A 22,189-nucleotide genomic window follows, 5' to 3' on the forward strand; every position below is an offset into this window, starting at 1 on the left:
AGCCTGGGGAACCTGGTCCCAAGGACCCAGGAGCATTTCTTTGCTTGCCTCACAGGTGTTCAGAATGCCAGGGTTCCCTCACCAACTGGTACTATGAGAAGGATGGGAAACTCTACTGCCATAAGGACTACTGGGGGAAGTTTGGGGAGTTCTGTCACGGCTGCTCCCTGCTGATGACGGGACCGTTCATGGTGAGTGAGCCCTGACCCCTCTACCCCCCCGGGTCACCAGAGTCCACTGATGGCGCTTTCCGCTCCCCTTGGCCATTCACCTTTTGCTGTTCTCATCAGGGAGGACTTCTTCCTTTATGTATTCATTCATTCATTCCCCATGAGGTGTCTGTTGAGCCCTTATGAAATGACAGGTTCAATCCTTCCCTCAACTTCACGATCCAGTTGGGAGTGGGTGGGTGGACAGACAGGGAGGAGACACTGAACAGTGGGATGAAGACTGTTAAGAATTCTGTAACAGAGCCGGGCGTGGTGGCGCACATCTTTAATCCCAGCACTTGGAAGGCTGAGGTAGGAGGATCGCCATGAGTTCGAGGCCACCTTGAGACAACATTGTGAATTCCAGGTCAGCCTGAGCTAGAGTGAGACTCTACCTTGAAAAACAAAAACAAAACAAACAAAATATATATATATACATATATATATATTTAAGTGGTGGGGGAGGGGTGGGGAGGAAGAAGAAGAAGAAACTTAATAGAGAAGAAGATGCACCTTGGTCGTGTTCAGGGGATCAGATGATGAGAACCCATGGTTGGCTGGTGGAGAGAGGTTCTGCCTTCCATAGGCATCCCCCACACTTGCCAAGTCTGTGTTGAAGGAAGTATGATTCCCTGCAGGGGGAATGATTGCTGCTGGGGACATGTTCTCATGACTGAGAACAAAACAAAAATAACAAACAGCAGCACCCATCTGATACTTCCTGTGGAAGCTGTATTTTGGGTTTTTGTTTTGTTGGTTTCTTGAGGTAGGGTCTCACTCTGGCCCAGGCTGACCTGGAATTCACTATGTAGTCTCAGGGTGGCCTCAAACTCAAGGCGATCCTCCTACCTCTGCCTCCTGAGTGCTGGGATTAAAGGTGTGCACCACCATGCCTGGCTTTTTTTTTTTTTTTTAATATTTTATTTATTTGAGAGGGGCTGGGGGGAGAGAGAGAGAAAGGAGAGGCAGATTGAGAGAGAACAGGCATGCCAAGAGCCTCCAGCCACTCCAAACGAATTCCAGATACATAGGGCACCTGTGCATCTGGCTTACATGGGTCCCAGGGAATTGAACCTGAGTCCTTAGACTTCACAGGCAAGAGCCTTAACTGCTAAGCCATCTCTGTAGCCCAAGACGGGGATTTAATTGGAGTTTGGAGGTCCTTGGTTAGAAAGTAGATCGTGGCAAGGGTCAGCAAATTCCCAGCTGCCTGTTGCTCACCCAGCCAGCCCACCTCCTCCAGTAGAAGCAATAACTCACTGCCTCCTCCTGTTCCCGCCCCATCCACTTGTAGGTGGCTGGGGAGTTCAAATACCACCCAGAGTGCTTTGCCTGTATGAGCTGCAAGGTGATCATTGAGGACGGGGATGCCTACGCCCTGGTGCAGCATGCCATGCTTTACTGGTAAGATGGCAGCCCCATGAGCACTTCCCCACTAAGAGAAGCCAGGAGGAGGGAAGGGTGGCGGGTGGAAGGGCTACTGGGTGATCAGAACACCAGATTTTTGCCCCAGCAGGGCTGGTCAAGAGTTCTGTGACCCATAAGCTTTGCTATGAGACTCTCCGTTCTGACCTGCCAAGGGAATAGGCTTGTTCTGCCCAGAGAGAAATGACTGGAAGATACTCTCTGAGGAGCAGCTCACATTACAAGAAAAGGACCATAGAGCTTGGTTCCCAGAAGCCACCTGGGGCCCAGAGAGGTGACACGGGCTAGGGGCAAGGTTCTCACTGCAAGTCAAGGGCAGTGCAGGACACCCGAGGCCAGCTCATGCCCAGGCCGTCCCCACTTGCCACCCACGCTAGGCTCCTCGTTCTGAGCAGCCACTGAGACTCAGAACAAAAAAAAAGGTGGCGATGGGGTAGGAAAGGGGCAGCTGAGGGTACGCTGCTAAAAGCCTCGGCCCCCTCTGTGCCCTCTCCACAGTGGGAAGTGCCACAATGAAGTGGTCCTGGCACCCATGTTTGAGAGGCTCTCCACGGAGTCTGCCCAGGACCAGCTTCCCTACTCCGTGACCCTCATCTCCATGCCGGCCACCACCGAGTGCAGACGAGGCTTCTCCGTGTCCGTCGACAGCGCCTGCTCCGACTATGCTACCACCGTGCAAGTGAAAGAGTGAGTCTTCTGAGAACCCTAAAGCAAAGGTTCTTTTTTATTTATAATTTTCCCTTTTTAAAATTTTACTTTAAAAGGTAGGCGGGGGGCACGCTGGAGAGATGACTTAGCAGTTAAGGCGCTTGCCTGTGAAGCCAAAGGACCCAGGTTCGATTCCCCAGGACCCATGTAAGCCAGATGCACAAGGTGGCACATGCATCTGGAGTTTGTTTGCAGGGGCTAGAGGCCCTGGCGCAACCATTCTCCCTCTCTCTCTCTCTCTTTCTCTTTGCAAATAAAAATTTTTAAGTTTTTCTTAATTCATTTCCGAGAGAAAGAGGGAGAGAATGGGCACACCAGGGCCTTCAGCCACTACAAACAAACTCCAGACACATGCGCCACCTTGTGCATCTGGCTTAACGTGGGCCCTGAGGAATCAAACCTGGGTCCTTTGGCTTTGGGGGCAAACACCTTAACCACTGAGCCATCTCTCCAGCCCATGCAGAGGTTCTTGAGCAGGGCCCTCAGGACTCGGACGTGGGGAGTGGCCTGCTTTCATGCTTACCTCACCCTTCTTGCAGCGCTCCCTCCCTGTACTGCGGCCGCGCCTGGGCCCGGGCACCTGGTGTTCTCTCTGCCCGTGCTGCTTCCACCACTTACTCAAAGCCACACTCTCTCTCACCTTTCAGGTGTCAGGTTTCAGATCATGTTTGCTCCTTGAAATTATCTGGCTTGATTAATGTGTATTAGTTTGATTATCATCTGTCCTTCCCACTAGACTGTAAACTCTAGGAGGAACTTGCTTTGTCTAGTTTCGTACTGCCTGCCAGGGCCTGGCATCAGTAGGTACTCACTGGTTATTGTTTTCTGGGTTGGGTGCATAGGTTGGACAAAGGAGAAAATGGGGCCCATGACCCAAAAGAGGTTAAGGCCTCATACTTAGGTCTATGCCAGGGACCGGGAGACAGTCTACGTGTATATAATGTCAGTAATGAGACACTGTGCTCCATTACCCTATAATGTTCCTTCTTTAAGGAACACATTGCTCACAGTCTCAGACTTTAGTCACCTATCTTTATTGTATCTAGGCCTGTGTTGAGGCAGAGCATCTTGGAGGGAGTATGTGATAAAATAAAGCTTGTTGGGCTGGAGAGATGGCTTCACATTTAAGGTACTTGCCTAGGAAGCCTAAGGACCCAGGTTCAATTCTTCAGAGCCCACATAAGCCAGATGCACAGGGTGGCATATGCAGCTGAAGTTCATTTGCAATAGTAGCTGGAGGCCTTGGCGTGTCCATTCTCTCTCTCTCTCTCTCTCTCTCTCTCTCTCTCTCTCTCTCTCTCTCTCTCTCTGCCTGTTTCTCCAATCAATCAAATTTTTAAAAAATAAAATAAATCATGGGGGGAGGAGTCTTTAAAAAATAAAAAATAGGGCTGGAGAGATGACTTAGTGGTTAAGGTGCTTGCCTGCAAAGCCAAGGACCTCAGTTCGATTCCCCAGGACCCACATAAGCCAGATGCACAAGGTGGCACATGTATTTGGAATTCCTTTGCAGTGGCTGGAGGCCCTGGTGCACCCATTCTGTTTCTCCCTCCCTCCCTCCCTCCATCTCTCTCTCTCCTTATCAAATAAATAGATAAGCATGTATTTGTTTTAAGTTGAAAACCAATAAAAAATAAAATAAAATAAAATAAAATAAAGCTTGTCACTTCACGGTGCCTGAAAGGGGGAGAGAGAGCCCTGTCAATACTGACTGTGCCTGCTCTTTGTTTACCTGAGCCTAGGTCTAATGGGATAGGTGAGAGGTCAGGAGGAGGGGAGGTCTCCTCTGCAGACTCAGTAGAGGAAGAGGAGAGGGAGGTGTGTACAGAGCAGAGGGAGACCAGATCTCTCCAGACATGGGAGTCTTGTGTCTCATGAAGGATGAGATTAGCTCAAGAATGGCCTGTTATTCATGGAGGGCCTTGACTATGAAGTTCCAGCAGGTAGGCTGGAGAGATGGCTCAGCTCAACCTGCAAAACCAAAGGACCCGGGTTTGATTCCCCAGGACCCATATAAGCCCAGATGCACAAAGTGGCACATGCATCTAGAATCTAGAGTTCCTTTGCAGTGGCTGGAGGCACACCCATTCTCTCTCTCACCTGTCTTTCTCTCTCACTTTCTCCCAAATAAAATAAAAGGGCTGGAGAGACGGCTTAGCCATTAAATGTTTGCCTGTAAGCCTGAGGACCCTGGTTCGAGGCTCCATTCCCCAGGACCCACGTTAGCCAGATGCACAAGGGGGCGCACGTGTCTGGAATTCATTTGCAGTAGCTGAAGGCCCTGGTGCACACATTCGCTCTCTGTGTCTGTCGCTCTCAACTAAATAAATAAAAATGAACAAAAAAAATTTCAAATAAAATAAAAAATAAAGTTCAAAAACCTGAAAGATGGTATTATTAAAAAAAAAAAAAAAAAAAGCCGGGCATGGTGGCACATGCCTTTAATCCCAGCACTCAGGAGAGGTAGGAGAATCACTGTGAGTTTGAGGCCACCCTGACACTGCATAGAGAATTCCAGGTCAGCGTGAGCTAGAGTGAAACTCATAACTCAAAACAACAACAAAAAAGATCCCGCAGCAGGTTTATTAAGGGGTTTAGCCAGCAAGGTGATGTGGTCAGATTAGCATTTCAGAAGGACTGGCATGGAGGTTGGGCGGGTGTGAGGAACGGGGGGGAAACCTAGAGACATAGGACCCTCTTCAGGAGGTTGCTACAGTGACCCAGGATGGAGATGTTAGTAACTATGGTGATGGAGAGAAGGGAGGATTCTCAGAGGAGGGTAAGGGCTGGGGAAGCGAGGCAGAGCCTGAGGGAACGCCCAGATGGAGAAGAGACCCTGGTTTCTTCTGGCTCAGGCCGTTGAGTGAGTAGCGGTGCCCTTCAGAAAGGGGGCGTTCTGGTACCGCCTCTGTGTGTAAGCGGCCTGGGCCTCGTGGCCACTGGACGCCTAGGACGTGGTAAGCTTCCTTGCACAAATAGTCAAGTGAGTCTTAAGGATGCCTTCACCCTGTACCCACTCTTGTCTCTCCTAGGGTCAACCGGATGCACATCAGCCCCAACAACCGCAATGCCATCCACCCTGGGGACCGCATCCTGGAGATCAATGGGACCCCCGTCCGCACTCTTCGTGTGGAGGAGGTGCCGTGTGTGTGCAGTCTGTCCTGTGCAAAGGGGCGACACAGAGCAGGCCTTTTGGGTTATCCGGCTGTCGCCTTCACCCTTCCCACCTCAGCCCATTTGTTTGTCTTAGCACTGAGCCTGTGACCAGTAGAGACCACCTAGGTCAGCCTCACGGGTTTCTGTAGCAGCAGAGATGGGCTGGCAGGCTCTGGGAGGTACTAGGAAGCCAGTCAGAGGGCACCGGGAGCTGGCAGCAGGAGCCACCGCTAGCCTAGTTGAGGATTGGCCATCCTCTTGCTTGGACTGTTTGGGTTGGCAGTGGGTACCCTGGGGTGGGAGCCAGCCTTACATTTCTCTTGGCCACAGGTGGAGGATGCGATTAGCCAGACGAGCCAGAGACTTCAGCTGCTGATTGAACATGACCCTGTCCCCCAGCGCCTGGACCAGCTGCGGCTGGATGCCCGGCTTTCTCCCCACATGCAGAATGCCGGGAACTCCCACACCCTCAGCCCTTTGGATACCAAGGAAAATCAGGAGGGAACACTGAGGAGACGCTCCCTGAGGTATGCTCTGTCTGCCCCTGCCTCTGCTCTGTCCCATGGCCATCCCTCAAAAGGCTAAGCTGGCTTGCGGAGACCAATGGCATTAGAAAGACAATGAGCTGACTCTAGACAAACTGAGTTTAATGCTGACTCACAGTTCATAGACAGGGCCTGTGCTGACCCGGCTGTCTGCCAAGTTTCCTTAGAAACCAGAAAAGGAGCCAGGGGTTTAGCCCAGCACTTGGGAGGCAGAGGTGGGAGAATCCCTGTGAGTTCCAGGTCAGCCTGGGCTAACGTGAGACCCTACCCCCAAAAAAACAAAACAAAACAGAAAAGGTTATAAGCCAGGTGTGTTGGTACATGCCTGTAATCCCAGCACAAGACAAGGGAGACTGAGGCATGAAGATCTTGAGTTTGAGGCCAGCCAAATCTATATAATGAGATCTTGTCTCAAAATACCTAAAGAAAAAAAGCAAAAAAACTAACAAACAAAAAAAGCCAGGCTTGCACCTGTAATGCCAGCAACTCAGGAGGCCAAGGAGGGAAGCTTCCCATGAGCTGAAGGTCAGCCTGAGCTACTGTTTAAAACCCTGCCTCAGAATCCAGAGAGGCTTTGTCAGGTTTTGTCTGCTAAACTCCTGAGTTGGGCAGGAGGTGGTGACGTTCAACCCTAAAGACCAACACGAAGGAAACGTGGAGCTCAGAGATGGAAGTAGGAACACAGGTAGGACTGAATAAGAATAAGGATACATAGGACTTTGAAAATGGTGAAGCAAGAGATGAGCAAAGCCGGGCGTGGTGGAATCCCAGCACTCGGGAGGCAGAGGTAGGAGGATCGCTGTGAGTTCGAGGCCACCCTGAAACTACATAGTGAATTCCAGGTCAGCCTGAGCTACAGTGAGACCCTATCTCAAAAAGCCAAAAGAGAGAGAGAGAGAGAGAGGAACAAACACAGTTGTTGTAACCCTTGAGACCAACATCTCCGTACATCAGTGTCTGCCAGGCCTATGGGAGAAGCGATTGTCTTGTACACAAGACGCAAGTACGCAGCCTTACAGCAGCATTCTGGCTCTTAGCCAAAAATGCCCGCATGGTTCATTTCATCTCTCTTAGCCTGCATTTCTGTATCTGTGAAGCGGGCCTGCTGTCTCATCAGTTACGTAAGAATTAAGTATGAAAGGACCAGAGAGATGGTTTAGTAGTTGAGCTTGCAAAGCCCAATGAGCGAGGTTTGATTCCCCAGTACTCACATAAATAAAGTATGAGCCAGGCATAGTGGTGCATGCCTTAATTCCAGGCAAAGGTAGGTGGATCATCGTGAGTTCGAGGCGAGTCTGAGAGTCTGTAGTGAATTGTAGGTCAGCCTGGGCTAGAGTGAGATCCTACTTCAAAAAATAAAAACAGAAAAAAAATAAAAATAAAAACAGCTAAAAAAAGAAAGTATGAAAAAAGATACAGTTATATAGGGTTAGTACTCATTACAAGTGAACTATTTTGGGATGATATGAATCAGGGTATTTATCGACTCACTGTTTAACTGGTCTGAGTCAGCCAGGTCCACCTTGTCTGGCTTCTGTTTGAAACATGGCCCTCCCACGGATTGTGCCCATCACTGCTGGCTGCCTCTTGGCCTGGGCCAAGGCATCAGGGGCCAGAGAAAGGCTGGAAATGCATGGCTTAGGAAAGGGCAGGTGTGGGATGTGTGGAGAGATGCTCAGGTAACGGAAGAGCCATTGTGCCGGAGAGGGTAGCTCACCTTGGGTGCTCTAGTGAGCACTGTTAATGGGGACAGAGCAGAAGAGCAAAGATAGAGCTGGAGAGATGGCTTAACGGTTAAGGCACCTGTCTGTGAAACCTAAGGACCCATGTTCGACTCCCCACATAAGCCACACAAAGTGATGCGTGTGCAAGGGTGCATGTGTGCAGTTCGACTGCAGTATCTAGAGGCCCAGGCATGCCTTAATTGCTATGCTATCTCTGTACCCCCCACCCTTCTAAAATATTTTTGTTTATTTGCAAGCAGAGAAAGACAAACAGAAAGAATGGGCACACTAGGGCCTCCAGCCACTGCAAACAAATGCCAGATGCATGCGCTACTTTGTGAATCTGGCTTTACATGGGTACCAGGGAATTGAACCTGGGTTGTTAGGTTTTACAGGCAAGTGCCTTAACTGCCAAACCATCTATCCAGAACTGCCCCCCCTCTTTTTATTTTTATTTTTTGGTGTGTGTGTGTTTGGGGGGAGGGGAGAGGGAGGTCACCTTGATTGAGGTAGGGCCTCGGGTTCAGCACTGCATTTGCCAGGCTGGATGGCTTGCGAGCTTCCAGGAATTCCACCTCTGCCACAGGGACACTGGGATTGCTGATGCACGCTATCACATCCAGCTTGACGTGGATTCTGGGAGTCCAAACGCAGACCTTCATGCTTCCAGTAACCGCTTTACCCACTGAGCCATCTCTCCAGTCCATTTTTCATTTTGAATATTTGTTGTTTGTTTGCTTGCTTGTTTTTCGAGGTAGGGTCTCACTCTGGCCCAGGCTAACCTGGAATTCACTATGTAGTCTCAGGGTAGCCTCGAACTTATGGCTGATCCTCCTACCTCTGCCTCCCGAGTGCATTTTTACATGCTTAAATAAACCCCTGATATGTGCAGCTCCCAGTCAGTACATCTAGGAGTCCCGTTCCCCAACAACAGCATCTAAATGCAGCTGCTGTAGAAGTGACCCGGCATACCCGAGGTTCCCCCTGTCACCGTGTCCTGGCTGGTCTCTAAGAGTGACCTCGCCTGCTTGTGTCTCATCTTGCCTTATCCTCAGGCGCAGTAACAGCATCTCCAAGTCCCCTGGCCCCAGTTCCCCCAAAGAGCCCCTGCTGCTCAGCCGAGACATCAGCCGCTCCGAATCCCTCCGCTGCTCCAGTAGCTGCTCACAGCAGATCTTCCGGCCGTGTGACCTGATCCATGGGGAGGTCCTAGGCAAGGGCTTCTTTGGGCAAGCCATCAAGGTGAGTGCACACAGCTGCCGCTCCACTCTTTGGCCACCAACACCCCTCTCTTACCTTTGTTCAGTGAGTTCACATCGCAGGGCCCCACTGCAAGCCCACAGGACACCAGCTTCGGGTGCTGGCTTCCAGGGTGCATTCTCTGCCCCAGCCCAGGTCCCTAAGGCATTAGCACCATTGCTCCGGTGAGCGTGTGGCTCGGGAGCCCCAGACTGGGTTAGCCACAGTCGGTGGGTGTGTGTCAGGTGCCCACAGGCCCCGGTTCTGGGTCTGCTACAAGGAGCAGGCTCCTGCCACCCTGGTGAACAGTCTCAGGGACTAACCTCTCTCTCTTTCTCTCCTCCTCCTCCTCTGATGAGAGCTGGGAGGGGGGGTCAGGTAAGCCGTGCATCTCAGCTTGTGGGACAGAGGGGCCGCAAAGCTCACCCCGACCCACCCAGCTCCCTGGTGCATGTCTGTGGCACTCACCCTCCTGTCCCCCCAGACTCTGTTCACTCAAGGGACTCACTCCTGTGCCAGATGACCAGAGCCCCCGCTTGGCTTGGCAGTGTCCCCTCCTGCCTCCTTCTCCAGATTCTCAGCTCTCCTCTGTGCATGCCCAGCTCTCTAGGGGAGAGGACATGCTTCCCTCTGAGTCTCCTGTGGCCCCGTGCTGTGTCCTCTGCACATGATCTCCGTCAGTCTAATGTGGCTCAGCTCAGAATGTACTCCAAGTGACGGGAAGGCCATTGGCATAGATTTTTTTTTCCCCTCAGTGCTGGGGATCAAACCTAGGGCCTTCAGCATGCTAGGCAAGCGCTCTACCACTCAGCTACAACCCTAGAGTTCTCACAAATTATCCTGCAGAGTTGCCTCTGGCCTCTCCATTATTAACCTTTGACCTCCCCGTAGGTGACACATAAAGCCACAGGCAAAGTGATGGTCATGAAAGAGTTGATTCGATGCGATGAGGAGACGCAGAAGACTTTCCTGACTGAGGTAAGAAAGTGGGGTGCACATTCCACCCATCTTGTACTCCTTGCTACTTGAAAGGCTGAGGCAAGGGGATCATATGAGCCCCAAAGTGAGTCTAGGCCACCTTGGACAGTACAGTGAGACCCGATTTAAAAAAGAAACTGAGGGCTGGAGAGATGGCTTAGCGGTTAAGCGCTTGCCTGTGAAGCCTAAGGACACCGGTTCGAGGCTCGGTTCCCCAGGTCCCACTTTAGCCAGATGCACAAGGGGGCGCACGCATCTGGAGTTCGTTTGCAGTGGCTGGAGGCCCTGGCGCGCCTATTCTCTCTCTCTCCCTCTGTCTTTCTCTCTGTGTCTGTCCCTCTCAAGTAAATAAATAAATAATGAACAAAAAATATTAAAGAAAAAAAAGAAAGAAAGAAACTGAGCCAGGCGTGGTGGCGCATGCCTTTAATCCCAGCACTCAGGAGGCAGAGGTAAGAGTTCAAGGTCACCCTGAGACTACATAGTGAATTCCAGGTCACCCAGGGCTACAGCAAAACTCTACCTCCAAAATCCAAGAAAAAGAAAGAAAATGGAGGCTTGGCATGGTGGCGCACACCTTTAATCCCAGCACTTGGGAGGCAGCGGTAGGAGGATGGGCGTGAGTTCAAGACCCTACCTCGAAAAACCAAAAAAAAAGAAAAAGGAAAATAGGGCTAGAGAGATGATGGCTTAGCGGTTAAGGTGCTTGCCAGCAAAGCCAAAGGACCCAGGTTTGATTCCCCAGGACCCACATAAAGTCAGATGCACAGGGTGGCAAGTATGTATCTGGAATTTGTCTGCAGTGGCTAGAGGCCCAGATGTACCCATTCTCTCTATATATCTCTATCTGCCCCTTTCTCTCAGATAAATAAAACACTTTTTAAAAAATATATATTTTTGGGCTGGAGAGATGGCTTAGCAGTTAAGCGCTTGCCTGTGAAGCCTAAGAACCCCGGTTCGAGGCTCGGTTCCCCAGGTCCCACGTTAGCCAGATGCACAAGGGGGCGCACGCGTCTGGAGTTCGTTTTCAGTGGCTGGAAGCCCTGGCGCGCCCATTCTCTCTCTCCTCTATCTGTCTTTCTCTCTGTGTCTGTCGCTCTCAAATAAATAAATAAAAAATTTAAAAAAAAATATATATATATATATATTTTTTTTTTTGGGCTGGAGAGATGGCTTAGCGGTTAAGCACTTGCCTGTGAATCCTAAGGACCCCGGTTCGAGGCTTGGTTCCCCAGGACCCACGTTAGCCAGATACACAAGGGGTGCACGCGTCTGGAGTTCCTTCGCAGTGGCTGGAGGCCCTGGCATGACCATTCTCTATCTATCTATCTGCCTCTTTCTCTCTCTGTCTGTCATTCTCAAATAAAATAAAAAACAAAAAAATTTTTAAATTATATTTTAAGAGCCAGGTGTGATGGCATACGCCTTTAATCCCAGTACTCAGGAGGCAGAGGTAGAGGATCACTGTGAGCTCAAGGCAACCCTGAGAGTACATGGTGAATTTCAGGTCAGCCTGAGCTAAAGGGAGACCCTACCTCAAAAAACCAATATATATATATTTTAAGAGCCGCGCGTAGTGGCACACACCCTTAATCTTAGCACTTGGGGGGGCTGAGGTAGGAAAATCGCTATGAGTTCAAGGCTACCCCTGAGACTACATAGTGAACTCCAGGCCAGCCTGGGCTAGAACAAGACCCTACCTCAAAAAAACTGTATATACATATTTATTTATTTATTTAAAGTATGTGGGTCAGGGAGCACTTACTAAAGTCAGCAGTACAGGCCAGTACAAGGGATGTGAATCTCAGATTGTAAGGATGATAGGCATGAAAACACACCCGTTTAGTACATCTTAGTGTTACCGTCACTACCTGGACACCCTGAAGGGAGCCCCACATGAAACTTTCAGAAGACTGACACCCCCTGAGCATCTACACAGTTTCTGCCCCCCCTCCCACCGTGGTCCACAGAGCAGCTACAGTTTGATTTTTTTTTTAAACATATTTTATTTACTTATTAGAGAAAGAGAATGGACATACCAGGGCCTTCAGCCACCACAGATGAACTCCAGACACATGCACCACTTTGTGCATCTAGCTTACTTGGGTACTGGGGAATCGAACCTGACTCCTTAGGCTTCGCAGGCAAGCGCCTTAACCACTAAGTCATCTCTCTAGCCTGAAGCTGTAATTATTTTTGTTTATTTTTATTTATTTGAGAACGACAGACAGAGAGAGAAAGAAGCAGAGAGAGAGAGAGAGAGAGAGAGAATGGACGTGCCACGGCCTCCAGACACATGTGTCCCCTTGTGCATCTGGCTAACGTGGGTCCTGGGGAATGGAGCTTTGAACCGGGGTCCTTAGGCTTCACAGGCAAGCACTTAACCGCTAAGCCATCTCTCCAGCCCCACAGCTGTAATTTTAAACACCATTAGCCCAGGTACTTTCCCTCCCACTCCAGGCCATTGTCTCCCATGGGCCCTTCCAGGCTAGTTCCCTGAAGCTCTTCTTGGCATCGCAGAGCTTGGCCCTGTGAGGCCATCCCCATCTGCGAGGTGGCCCTTCCTCCTGCTCCATCCTGTGGCTGGTGACATCACACAGCCAGCTGTGCTTGTCAAGCCGACTTCTTGGAGAGAAGGGTATATGAAGAGGAGTGGGTGAGAAGTTAACCACCCGCTCTCTTTGGCACCCCCTTTCTCCTAGGTGAAAGTGATGCGCAGCCTTGACCACCCCAATGTGCTCAAGTTCATTGGCGTTCTATACAAAGACAAGAAGCTGAACCTGCTGACCGAGTACATTGAGGGGGGCACGCTGAAGGACTTTCTGCGCGGCGCGGTAAGCACGCAGCCCGCGGTCTCCAAGAGCCTTGGTGGGTTACCTGTGCCCACTCCCTGAGAACCTTGAAGGCCAGAGGTCCCCGAAGGACCTTAGCGGGTGGGACCAGGCAGAGAGGGAGGGGTCCATGGCACACCCTGTTGACACATAGGACCTGGGCCCTGAGTGAGACAGGACTCCACGTCTCTGATGGGCACTCTCCCACCCCGCAGGAGCCGTTCCCCTGGCAGCAGAAGGTCAGGTTTGCCAAAGGCATCGCCTCTGGAATGGTGAGTCCCAGCAGCAGCCCTGCCGCTCAAGAGTAGGTTCAGATGGCAGGGTGCGCTAGAAAGCAAGACGCCCCTCCTGCGGGCTGGCGCATGCCACAGCTCTGCATTGAGTTTCTCCCGGTGCCAGTGAAATTGCCCTGGCCAGCGCTTCGCAGCTGACAGCTCTAATCTCAAAGGATCTCAGACCTCTCAAAGAGCAAGCAGGTCATAAGTGAGTCAATTCATAGCGTGAAGTGACCTGGCCTGGCTGTCACAGACATGTCCCAGTACCGAGCACTCCTTAAGGAAGCAGAGCCCCCTCGCTGCCCGGGAGATGGGAGGGAGAAGGAGATGCGTTCTAGATGGGCACTAAAGGATGGGTCAGAATTAGATCAAAGCTGTTTTGGGCAAAGAGGCCACAAGGTGATGGCACGACAAAGCCCTGGGAGGCAGAGTGTCTTCTGAGAATAAATGACTCAGGTTGTAGCAATTTCAGCAGCTGACAAGCGCCCATAGCACTGATGCTTTCTCGGTGCTGGACACGGGAACACGCTTATTCCTCCAAGATCCTTTGTTTCCAGATAAATAAGAGCCGACATTAGGACAGACCCAGATGCTGGGCTTGTCAGTCTGACCCCTACATCTGAGAGAGGGAGTGTTTTTATTTTGAATTTTTATTTATTTATTTGAGAGACAGAAAGCGAAAGAGGCAAAGAAGAAAGAAAGAGGGAGAGAAAGAGAATGGGCCTCCAGCCACAGCAAACAAACTCCAGATGCATGAGCCCCCTTATGCATCTGGCTTACGTGGGTCCTGGGGAATCGAACCAGGGTCCTTTGGGTTTGCAGGCAAATGCCTTAACCGCTAAGCCATCCCTCCAGGCCCCCTTTTTTTCTTTTTTTTTTTTCTTTTTTTGGTTTTTCAAGGACTCGTACTGACCTGGAATTCACTATGTAGTCTCAGGCTGGCCTTGAACTCATGCTGATCCTCCTACCTCTGTCTCCCAAGTGCTGGGATTAAAGGCGTGCACCAACCACACCTGGCTCTTACATCTGAAATTTTTTTTTTTTTTTTTTGGTTTTTCGAGTTAGGGTCTCACTCTGGCTCAGGCTGACCTGGAATTCACTATGTAGTCTCAGGGTGGCCTCGAACTCTCGGCGATCCTCCTACCTCTGCCTCCCGAGTGCTGGGATTAAAGGCGTGCGCCACCACGCCCGGCTTACATCTGAAATTTTTTAACCACTGTTCTTCATGCAATGATAGTTTTAGTCTAGAGCAAGACTGGAGATTGAAGGTAAATAAGGGCTGTGTGTTTCAAGCCCAGACTGTATGAAAGTCAGACAAATGGAAAAGATTTTTAAGCAAGGACGAGCAAAGAGATGAGCGTTTTCCAAGTCAGTGGGTTGAGCTGAGAGCGCGTCAGGCAGGGAGGGTTAGGAGGGGACACAGGACTGGGAGGTAGAGTCAGAATGGAGAGCTGGTTGGCTGCGAGGGAACAGGAGCGGGGAGAGTGGTCGCAGCAGCTTGAGGGGCCTAGAATGGTGGTGTCACGCGATCTGGGACAGGTTTGGGGAGCTAGGGTTGGTGCCTGTGGAGAGGAATCTGCCAGCAAGGCTTGGGCGGGGTGATCTGGTCCCCTAGTTATCTGAGGGACCAAAGAGGCGCCATGTAGCCAGCAGAGGTTAGCATGTGAAAAGAGGCTTTGAGAACGGAGGCTGAAAAGGAAACTGTCTCGGGAGCGGGGAGCGTAGGAGAGAGAGTGCGGACAGCCTTCGAGGAGGGGATGTGCGGGTGGCCGGATCATGAGTCGCATCAATGTAGAAAGGGCTCCAAGGGGGAAGGGGCGGGGGGTGGCTGGAGGCATTGCTGCTAGGAGCTGGAGAGAGGGCATGGTTACCTTTACTCATTTGCAGAGGAAGGAAGGAATAAGGAAGTGGCTCCTGAGAGTTGACAAAAACCAGAGCCTGGAGAGGGGAACCTTTAGAAACATTTGGAGCGGGCTGGAGGGATTGCTTAGTGGAGAAGGCACTTGCCTGCAAAGCCGAAGGACCTCGGTTCACATCACAATCTCAGGACCCACAAAAGACAGATACACAAGGTGGCACATGAGTCTGCAGTGGCCGGAAGCCCTGGCTCTTCCATTCTCTTTCCTCTCTCAAATAAACAAAAATTTTAAAAAAAAAAATAGATAGATAGATAGATAGAAACAAACAAACAAACATACATTTGGAGTGGGAGAGATTTCAATACAGACAGTGAGAAGGATGGAGCCCCAAGAAAGCTGGTTGGATCCGGAGGAGAGCTCAGTTTTCCCCACTAACAGTCAGGAAAGCTCTAAAGCAGCTGAAGGCACAGGCAGGCAGGGAGGAAGGAGAAGTGTGTGTGAGCGCCCGAATCTACGTAGCGTGGGTGGAAGGCCACCAGGACCACTGGGGTAGGAAACTTCAAGGGCATCAGGGAGGCCCAGGGCTGTCGATTGGGGAACCAAAGGGCCACCGGAGCTGACCCACTTTCTGTCGCTTTCAGGGGACAAAGGAGGGGTTGGGGTGGGGGCAGGGCTGGGTGGAGCATTGTCTCGGGTTTTCTGAAGCTGGGCTTGGGGCGTGACCTGGGAGGGCAGGCTCCCGGGGCCAGGGCTGGGGTCGGGGTCTGGTGGATTGGCCCTTTGGCACGTTTCTGTTCCAGGCCTACCTGCACTCCATGTGCATCATCCACCGGGATCTGAACTCGCACAACTGCCTCATCAAGTTGGTATGTCCCGCTGCCCCGAGCCTCTGGGCCAACCCTCTGGCTTCCTTGTCACAGTGCAAGTGTCCCCTCTGGCCTCAGAGACCAGACATGCTGCTTAGGGGTTCCTATTAACCCTTCCTGCCATCTCCAAAGCCTGCCATCTTCCGAGGCTCCTGGGCATGTGCACAGAAACACACAAATCCACTCCCTTCAGCCCTCCTGGAAGCCATGTTACTAGAAGGGTGCAGCCCAGAGGTAGAGCGCTTGTCTCACCCACAGAAGGCCCTGGGGTCAATCCACACCCCCGAGTGAAGGGTGGGTGGGGGATACAGCTCCAGTTCCTTACCTGCATGTGGTCTTGAACAGTCCCATAAAACTGACCCTGCTTTACAACACTGACACCTGAAACGCCTAGGGGCCACAGGGCTCTTAAGTTGGCTGAGGCCTTTGTCCCCAGACTTCCTCCCACCAGCCTTCAGCTTGAAGACGTTAGTGTTTGTCCTGCTGAGCTGTAACCTTCCTGGGTGTGCCCTCTCTGCTAATGGGGCCCTGGCTCCGCCCTTTAGGTCCACATTAGTCTTAATCCCTTTCCACACGACTGCCCTGTCACCATCCTAGGAGTTTACCTCCCCTAGCTCCCCACATTGCCCCTGCTTTGTCTTTTCCTAGCAACTGGTTATAGCAACTACCACAAATCTTTACAGGAACAAGGTAGGACCAGGTAGAAAAGACAAGAATATCTGTCTGCCCGTGAGTTGCAGCATTCTCCAGGCCCCAGAGCCCCTCCCCTCCAGGGCTCCCTGTTTGCCTTGGAATTGGCTGTGGGTAGATGCCAGCCAGACTGACAAGTGCCCAGCCATGACCACCCTTAGAGCTTTTGGCTGGGATCCCCGACACACACACACCCCCCCGCGTTGCTGTGCATCTTTACTCCCCTTCTCGTGGCTGCTCCCGACTTGGCCCCTGTCCTCCCAGGACAAGACTGTGGTCGTGGCAGATTTTGGGCTGTCACGACTCATCGTGGAAGAGAGGAAAAGGCCCCCAGTGGAGAAAGCCACGGCAAAGAAACGTACCTTACGGAAGAGCGACCGCAAGAAGCGCTATACTGTGGTGGGAAACCCCTATTGGATGGCCCCTGAGATGCTGAATGGTGGGTTCCCAGTCCCTGGAGGGGAAGTTACCAGAGGGAGGACAGAAACCGCATCAGAAATCCTGGGGTGGCGGGGGGGGCCTGACCCTCAGTACTAAGGGCTAGGTGATTTTTAACCTTCTCCAAACCAGACCTTTCCAGAGCTCAGAGCTGGGAACTGGTCACCAAGCTATCCTGAGCACAGCAGGCCGTCTGACTGGTTTGTGTGTCCAAAGGGTAGTTGAGAGTTCAGGCTGCCCATCACCCTGGCTTTAGCCTCTCCAAGCAGAGCACTGACGTGTGGAGCCCCCTGGTGGATAATGTTCAGAACAACAGGCTGCTGCCTGGCATTCTTGTTGCCAAGCCTCTGAAATGGTGCGAAACAATCCTTTCTCATGCCTGGCTTGTCCAGGAACACAGCCTGGATGAGCTGGGTGCCTTGCTCTCCACTATGCAATGCAGTTGCCTCCTGGGCGGTGTGTTGTAAGGTCACTTCAAGGCAGGCCACCCAGGAATGAGGAGAGGTGACTTCCAAGTGGCACCCATCCTGGGGAACCTGTTCTGGCCTTTGTTCTTGCTGTGCCTTGGTTCAACCCAAGACCCAGTACAAGGCAGGCAAGAGACACGAATTTAATAGCCTGTTCCCTTCTGTCCCCAAGGAAAGAGCTACGATGAGACAGTGGATGTCTTTTCGTTTGGGATCGTTCTCTGTGAGGTGAGCTGTCTCTCAGGGACCCTGCCTGAGGCCTCAGGCCCAGCAGTTCTTCTGGGTCTGGAATCCTTTCCTAGGGGTGAATAGCTTGCTGTGAAATCAGCAGTCAGACAGCAGCATAGCTCAGTGTATCTCAAAGCACTAGGTTGGATAGATACGTTCAAAATCTTCTGTGATCCCCACAAAGAAATGTGGGCATGCATGCCTTTAATCCCAGCACTTAGGAGGCAGAGGTCGGAGGATGGCTGTGAGTTTGAGACCAGCCTGAGACTACATAGTGAATTCCAAGTCAGCTTGGGCTAGAGTGAGACCCTACCTTTAAAAAAAGTTGTTTCCAGGCCGGAGAGATGGCTTAGTGGTTAAGGTGCTTGCCGGCAAAGCCTAAGAACTCAGGTTCTCCAGGTCCCACATAAGCCAGATGCAATGATGCAAGCATGCAGTGTTGCACATGCATATAAGGGGGGCCACATGTGTCTGGATTTCTTTTAGTTATTTAATTTTTATTTGAGAGACAGAAAGAGGAGGGAGAGAGAGAATGGGTGTGCCAAGGCATCCAGCCACTACAAATGAACTCCAGATGCATGCTGCCCCCACACACCCCCCCACCCCCCACCCCCACCCCCACCCCCGTGCATCTGGCCCTCTGTAGAATCCAATCGGGAACCTTTGGCTGTGCAGGCAAATGCCTTAACCACTCCATCTCTTCAGCCTATGTCTGGATTTCTTTTGCAGTGGCTGGAGGCCCTGGCACACCCATTCTCTCTCTCTCTCTCTCTCTCTCTCTCTCACACACATACATACACGCACAAAAGTAAAAAAATATTTAAGTTATTTTCCTCAATAAATAGCAGTTGAATACGTGCCACGTACAAAGTGTCCAATCTGATGCCCAACGGCTTCAAACATGAATCAAGCCGCATGGAGTCTGCTCTGGTAGAGGATGTGGCCCATGGAGGGACACGTCAGGGCGGGGCTGGATGAGGGACGTCTCAGCCCGTGGGTGCCAATTGTGAACTTTGTTTCTGCTGCCGGGGGGCCTCTCCTAAACCCTCCTCAGTAACCAGACCCTCCGTGGAGAGAGCAGTCTGGATTAGCACAGTGATGAGAGATGGGGAGGGGTGTAAGCCATCTAAGCTAGGGTTTTTTATTTTTATTTCTTTGAGAGAGAGAGGCAGATCGAGACGGGGCGAGAGACTGGGTACGACACTGTTAAGCCATCTCTCCAGCCCTAACCTAGTCTTTACAACCCCCACTTGTGCACATCTGGGTGTCCACACAGCAGCACCCATTCCCCCGCCATGCACCACGGCTTCCAGGGGCCTTTCTGACCAGCCCTCTTTACTTGCAGATCATTGGGCAGGTGTATGCAGATCCCGACTGCCTGCCCCGCACACTGGACTTTGGCCTCAACGTAAAGCTTTTCTGGGAGAAGTTTGTCCCCACAGACTGCCCGCCAGCCTTCTTCCCCCTGGCCGCCATCTGCTGCAAACTAGAGCCTGAGAGCAGGTTGGTGTCTTGTCCCTTCCTCCCAGCACACAGGGTCCCGTGGTCCCCAGACGACCCAGCCCTAGAATATCCCGTGCCCTTCCCAGGCATGCCCAGTGACAAAAACCTTGAACTCAACTGTAACTGCCAAACATCGAAGCCACCGGACAACTCTGACGTGTCACACTGGGGTAGGGGAATGAAGGCAGAGCAGTAAGTGGCCCGAGAAGAGCACAGGCACAGCCACTGGAGGAAAGTCCAGGGCCAGGCATGGGCGCACGCCTTTAATCCCAGCACTGCGGAGGCAGAGCTAGGAGGATGCCGTGAGTTCAAGTGCTGGCATTAAAGGCGTGCACCACCATGCCCGGCTGTTTTTTGTTTTTAAGCCACTACCTCTAGCCTGGCTAGTCTTCTCAGAGTGTTATCTTTCATATTTACACCAAACCTATAAAGTAACATGAATATATTATGCCCTTCCCCAGAGGCACAGGGAGGTTTCCGGAGGCCATACAACTAGGAAACGGCTGCATCCCAGCCAAGCTTCCATTTATACCACCCCATGGCCTTCCTGTTTTCCACCTGCCTCTTACGTACTCCTTTTCTTTCCAGACCAGCATTCTCAAAACTGGAGGACTCTTTTGAGGCCCTCTCCCTGTACCTGGGAGAGCTGGGCATCCCACTGCCGGCAGAGCTGGAGGAGCTGGACCACACCGTGAGCCTGGAGTACGGCCTGACTCGGGACTCGCCCCCCTAGCCCGGGCCTAGCCCCCTGCAGGGGGTCGTACCACAGCCAGCATTGCCCCCTCTGCGCCCTGGCTCTGCCCTTCATCAGGACTTCCTGTGGATCGACGGCTTGTTTAGAAACAGAACGAGCCATTCCTACTACCTCCCCAGGAGGCGTGCGGGGCGCAGGGGACACCTCGGCACAGGTTTGGGGGCCGGATCCCTGTCTCAATCCAACACTTATCTGAAAGCTGTGAAGATAAAAAGAGCCTGGGATCTACCAGGAGGAGTCTGTTACTCGGGACTACTGGGGACCTTCCTGACCGTGAGATTCCAGTAGGCTCTGGCTTACACTAATCAACATGACCTGGGCCTGCTGGACAGGATCCAAGGGTGAACCAACCCGCCTGAGGCTCTGATGGTTCTGGTCCAGCTGGGTGCAAGAGGACTTCAGCTGGAACGTGAGCAAGAGAAAGAAAGGCTGGGGGTCACATGGCCCTCAAGGGGTCGAAGCGCTGGCCTCTCAAGGAAGTGAGGTTCTTGAAGAGTTCTGAGGTAGGCACTAAGTAGGACTGGCCAGGAGGAAGAGAGTGGGTTGGTTTCTGCTCACCATCCCAGAGACCAGATTCGTGTGCAGAAGTTTCCACCTCACAGAGCCTGGCAACACGCTGCATCTCAACCAACAGTTACTCATTAAGCACCTAGGAGGCTGGAGCTGGAGAAAGCAAAAGGCTTTGCCCTGTAAAAAGCCCCATTTCCTGGCCGCTGTCACTCACGCCCTGGTGGGCTCAGTCAAAAAGCCCAAGACATTGCTTTGAAGCAGACAGGATCCAGAGGCCACTGGGGCTTGTCACAGGCCTCGGCTGCAAGGAAGGGAAGTCTCTCGGCCTCGGCCATCTGGCAGCTACTGCTTACTCGGGAACACGCTTGGGACAGGAATGGCGGGCCGGGTCCCCGGGCTGAGATACCGAGCACTTCTGAGCTGGGCTATCGGGCTTCTACCTCCCTCGTTGAGGCCCAGTTCTTAGCTTGTAACTACAGCCTCCCAAGCCGCCCCAGGCCATGCGCATTGGAAACACTGAGGGTACCTTCCACCTTGGCTCCTGGATGTCCAGGGACTCCACAGCACACCTGGTTTTGCCTCCTCTGAAGTGTGTGTGAGCTTGCACTGTATTTAACAAACTGGGAATGGGTTTGGGGTGTAAAATGCAATGTGTGGTGGGTTGTACGGGAGAGGGGGTCCAGGAGAGCGGTGGTTAATATTATCGTTATCTGTTTGGTATGTGAAATACTGTACATAGACCGGATGAGTTGTGGGGTAGGAATATCATCTCTGGCCAGTTCACTTGCTCTGTAGACTGTACACGTATGTGCAGTTTGCAAACTTGCTGCAGGGGGGTCTTGAGCGCCCAGCATCTGAGGGTTGTCTCCAGCAAGTGTGGGAGTGGTGGGCCTGAGAGAGGCCGTTAAGCAGATTCAATAAATTAAGCGTTAACACAATTGAGAGTGAGTGACTTAGGAACTGACTCAGGAAAATGTGGAGGCTCTGCTGGCCACCTCCAGGCTGGGGCCACAGGACTCCAACATCAAGGAGTTCTGGCTCCCAAGTCCAGAGCCCTCTCGTTTGAAAGACCTCAGCCAGCTCCCAGAAAACACCTACCGAGGTCTATGAACTCACTTGCTCCCCCTGCCAGCTGAGTCCATAGGAGCTCTCCCCTCCTCTTCTAAGCACCAGACAGCTGGGCAGGACAATACACCACTTGGTAAGGTCCTAGGCATACCAGAAAGCCGTAAACCACCCAGGCTTGGCAACACATGCTTGTAATACTGCGCCCTGAGAGGCAAAAGCAGGAGGACTGCCTTCAGTTCAAAGCCAGCCTGAGCCAGGCGTGGTGGCACACGCCTTTAATCCCAGTGCTTGGGAAGCAAAGGTAAGAGGATCACTGTGAGTTCGAGTCCACCCTGAGACTACATAGTGAATTCCAAGTCAGCTTGGGCTAGAGTGAAACCCTACCTTGGCCAAAAAAAAAAATAAAAAAATAAATTATATATATATCAAACTATACCAAAAATAAAAAAAAAAATCTGGTTCCTGGGCTCAGAATGGTGACAGTCACCTTTGGTCTTTCAGCACTTGAAAGGCTAAGGTAAGATCATGTGAGTTCTACAGAGTGAGTTCTAAGGTCCTGCCTTTGAAAAAAAAAAAAAAAATACGGTTCCTGGTGAAAACAGGCTCACAGTTCGCAACCACCCAACTGCTGCCAGTTACTGGGTCAAGGTTAATGAAGAAAGGTCCAGAGCTCATTGCACAGGTGTTAAGATAACCCAAAACATTTCAAGGTAGTA

At 51.7% G+C, this 22,189-nt stretch overlaps 1 protein-coding gene across 3 annotated transcripts in view; it reads left to right on the top strand.

The window, feature by feature from the left end:
- Positions 1 to 21,343, top strand: part of Limk2 (LIM domain kinase 2) — an 85,871-nt gene extending 64,528 nt beyond the window's left edge. For all 3 annotated transcript variants that reach the window (XM_045132687.1, XM_045132688.1, XM_004664082.2), the window contains 14 exons: positions 56 to 191; positions 1,504 to 1,613; positions 2,133 to 2,321; positions 5,375 to 5,480; positions 5,829 to 6,025; positions 8,823 to 9,009; positions 9,898 to 9,984; positions 12,687 to 12,818; positions 13,031 to 13,087; positions 15,750 to 15,815; positions 16,770 to 16,944; positions 17,583 to 17,638; positions 18,984 to 19,141; positions 19,730 to 21,343. In XM_045132687.1, the coding sequence (XP_044988622.1) occupies positions 56 to 191; positions 1,504 to 1,613; positions 2,133 to 2,321; positions 5,375 to 5,480; positions 5,829 to 6,025; positions 8,823 to 9,009; positions 9,898 to 9,984; positions 12,687 to 12,818; positions 13,031 to 13,087; positions 15,750 to 15,815; positions 16,770 to 16,944; positions 17,583 to 17,638; positions 18,984 to 19,141; positions 19,730 to 19,874 (1,801 nt within the window). In that variant the 3' untranslated portion in view covers positions 19,875 to 21,343. The remainder of the gene's footprint in view (positions 1 to 55; positions 192 to 1,503; positions 1,614 to 2,132; positions 2,322 to 5,374; positions 5,481 to 5,828; positions 6,026 to 8,822; positions 9,010 to 9,897; positions 9,985 to 12,686; positions 12,819 to 13,030; positions 13,088 to 15,749; positions 15,816 to 16,769; positions 16,945 to 17,582; positions 17,639 to 18,983; positions 19,142 to 19,729) is intronic.
- Positions 21,344 to 22,189: the final 846 nt, after the last annotated feature.

The sequence above is a fragment of the Jaculus jaculus genome, chromosome 13, assembly GCF_020740685.1.
Source record: "Jaculus jaculus isolate mJacJac1 chromosome 13, mJacJac1.mat.Y.cur, whole genome shotgun sequence".
Taxonomy (NCBI): domain Eukaryota; kingdom Metazoa; phylum Chordata; class Mammalia; order Rodentia; family Dipodidae; genus Jaculus; species Jaculus jaculus.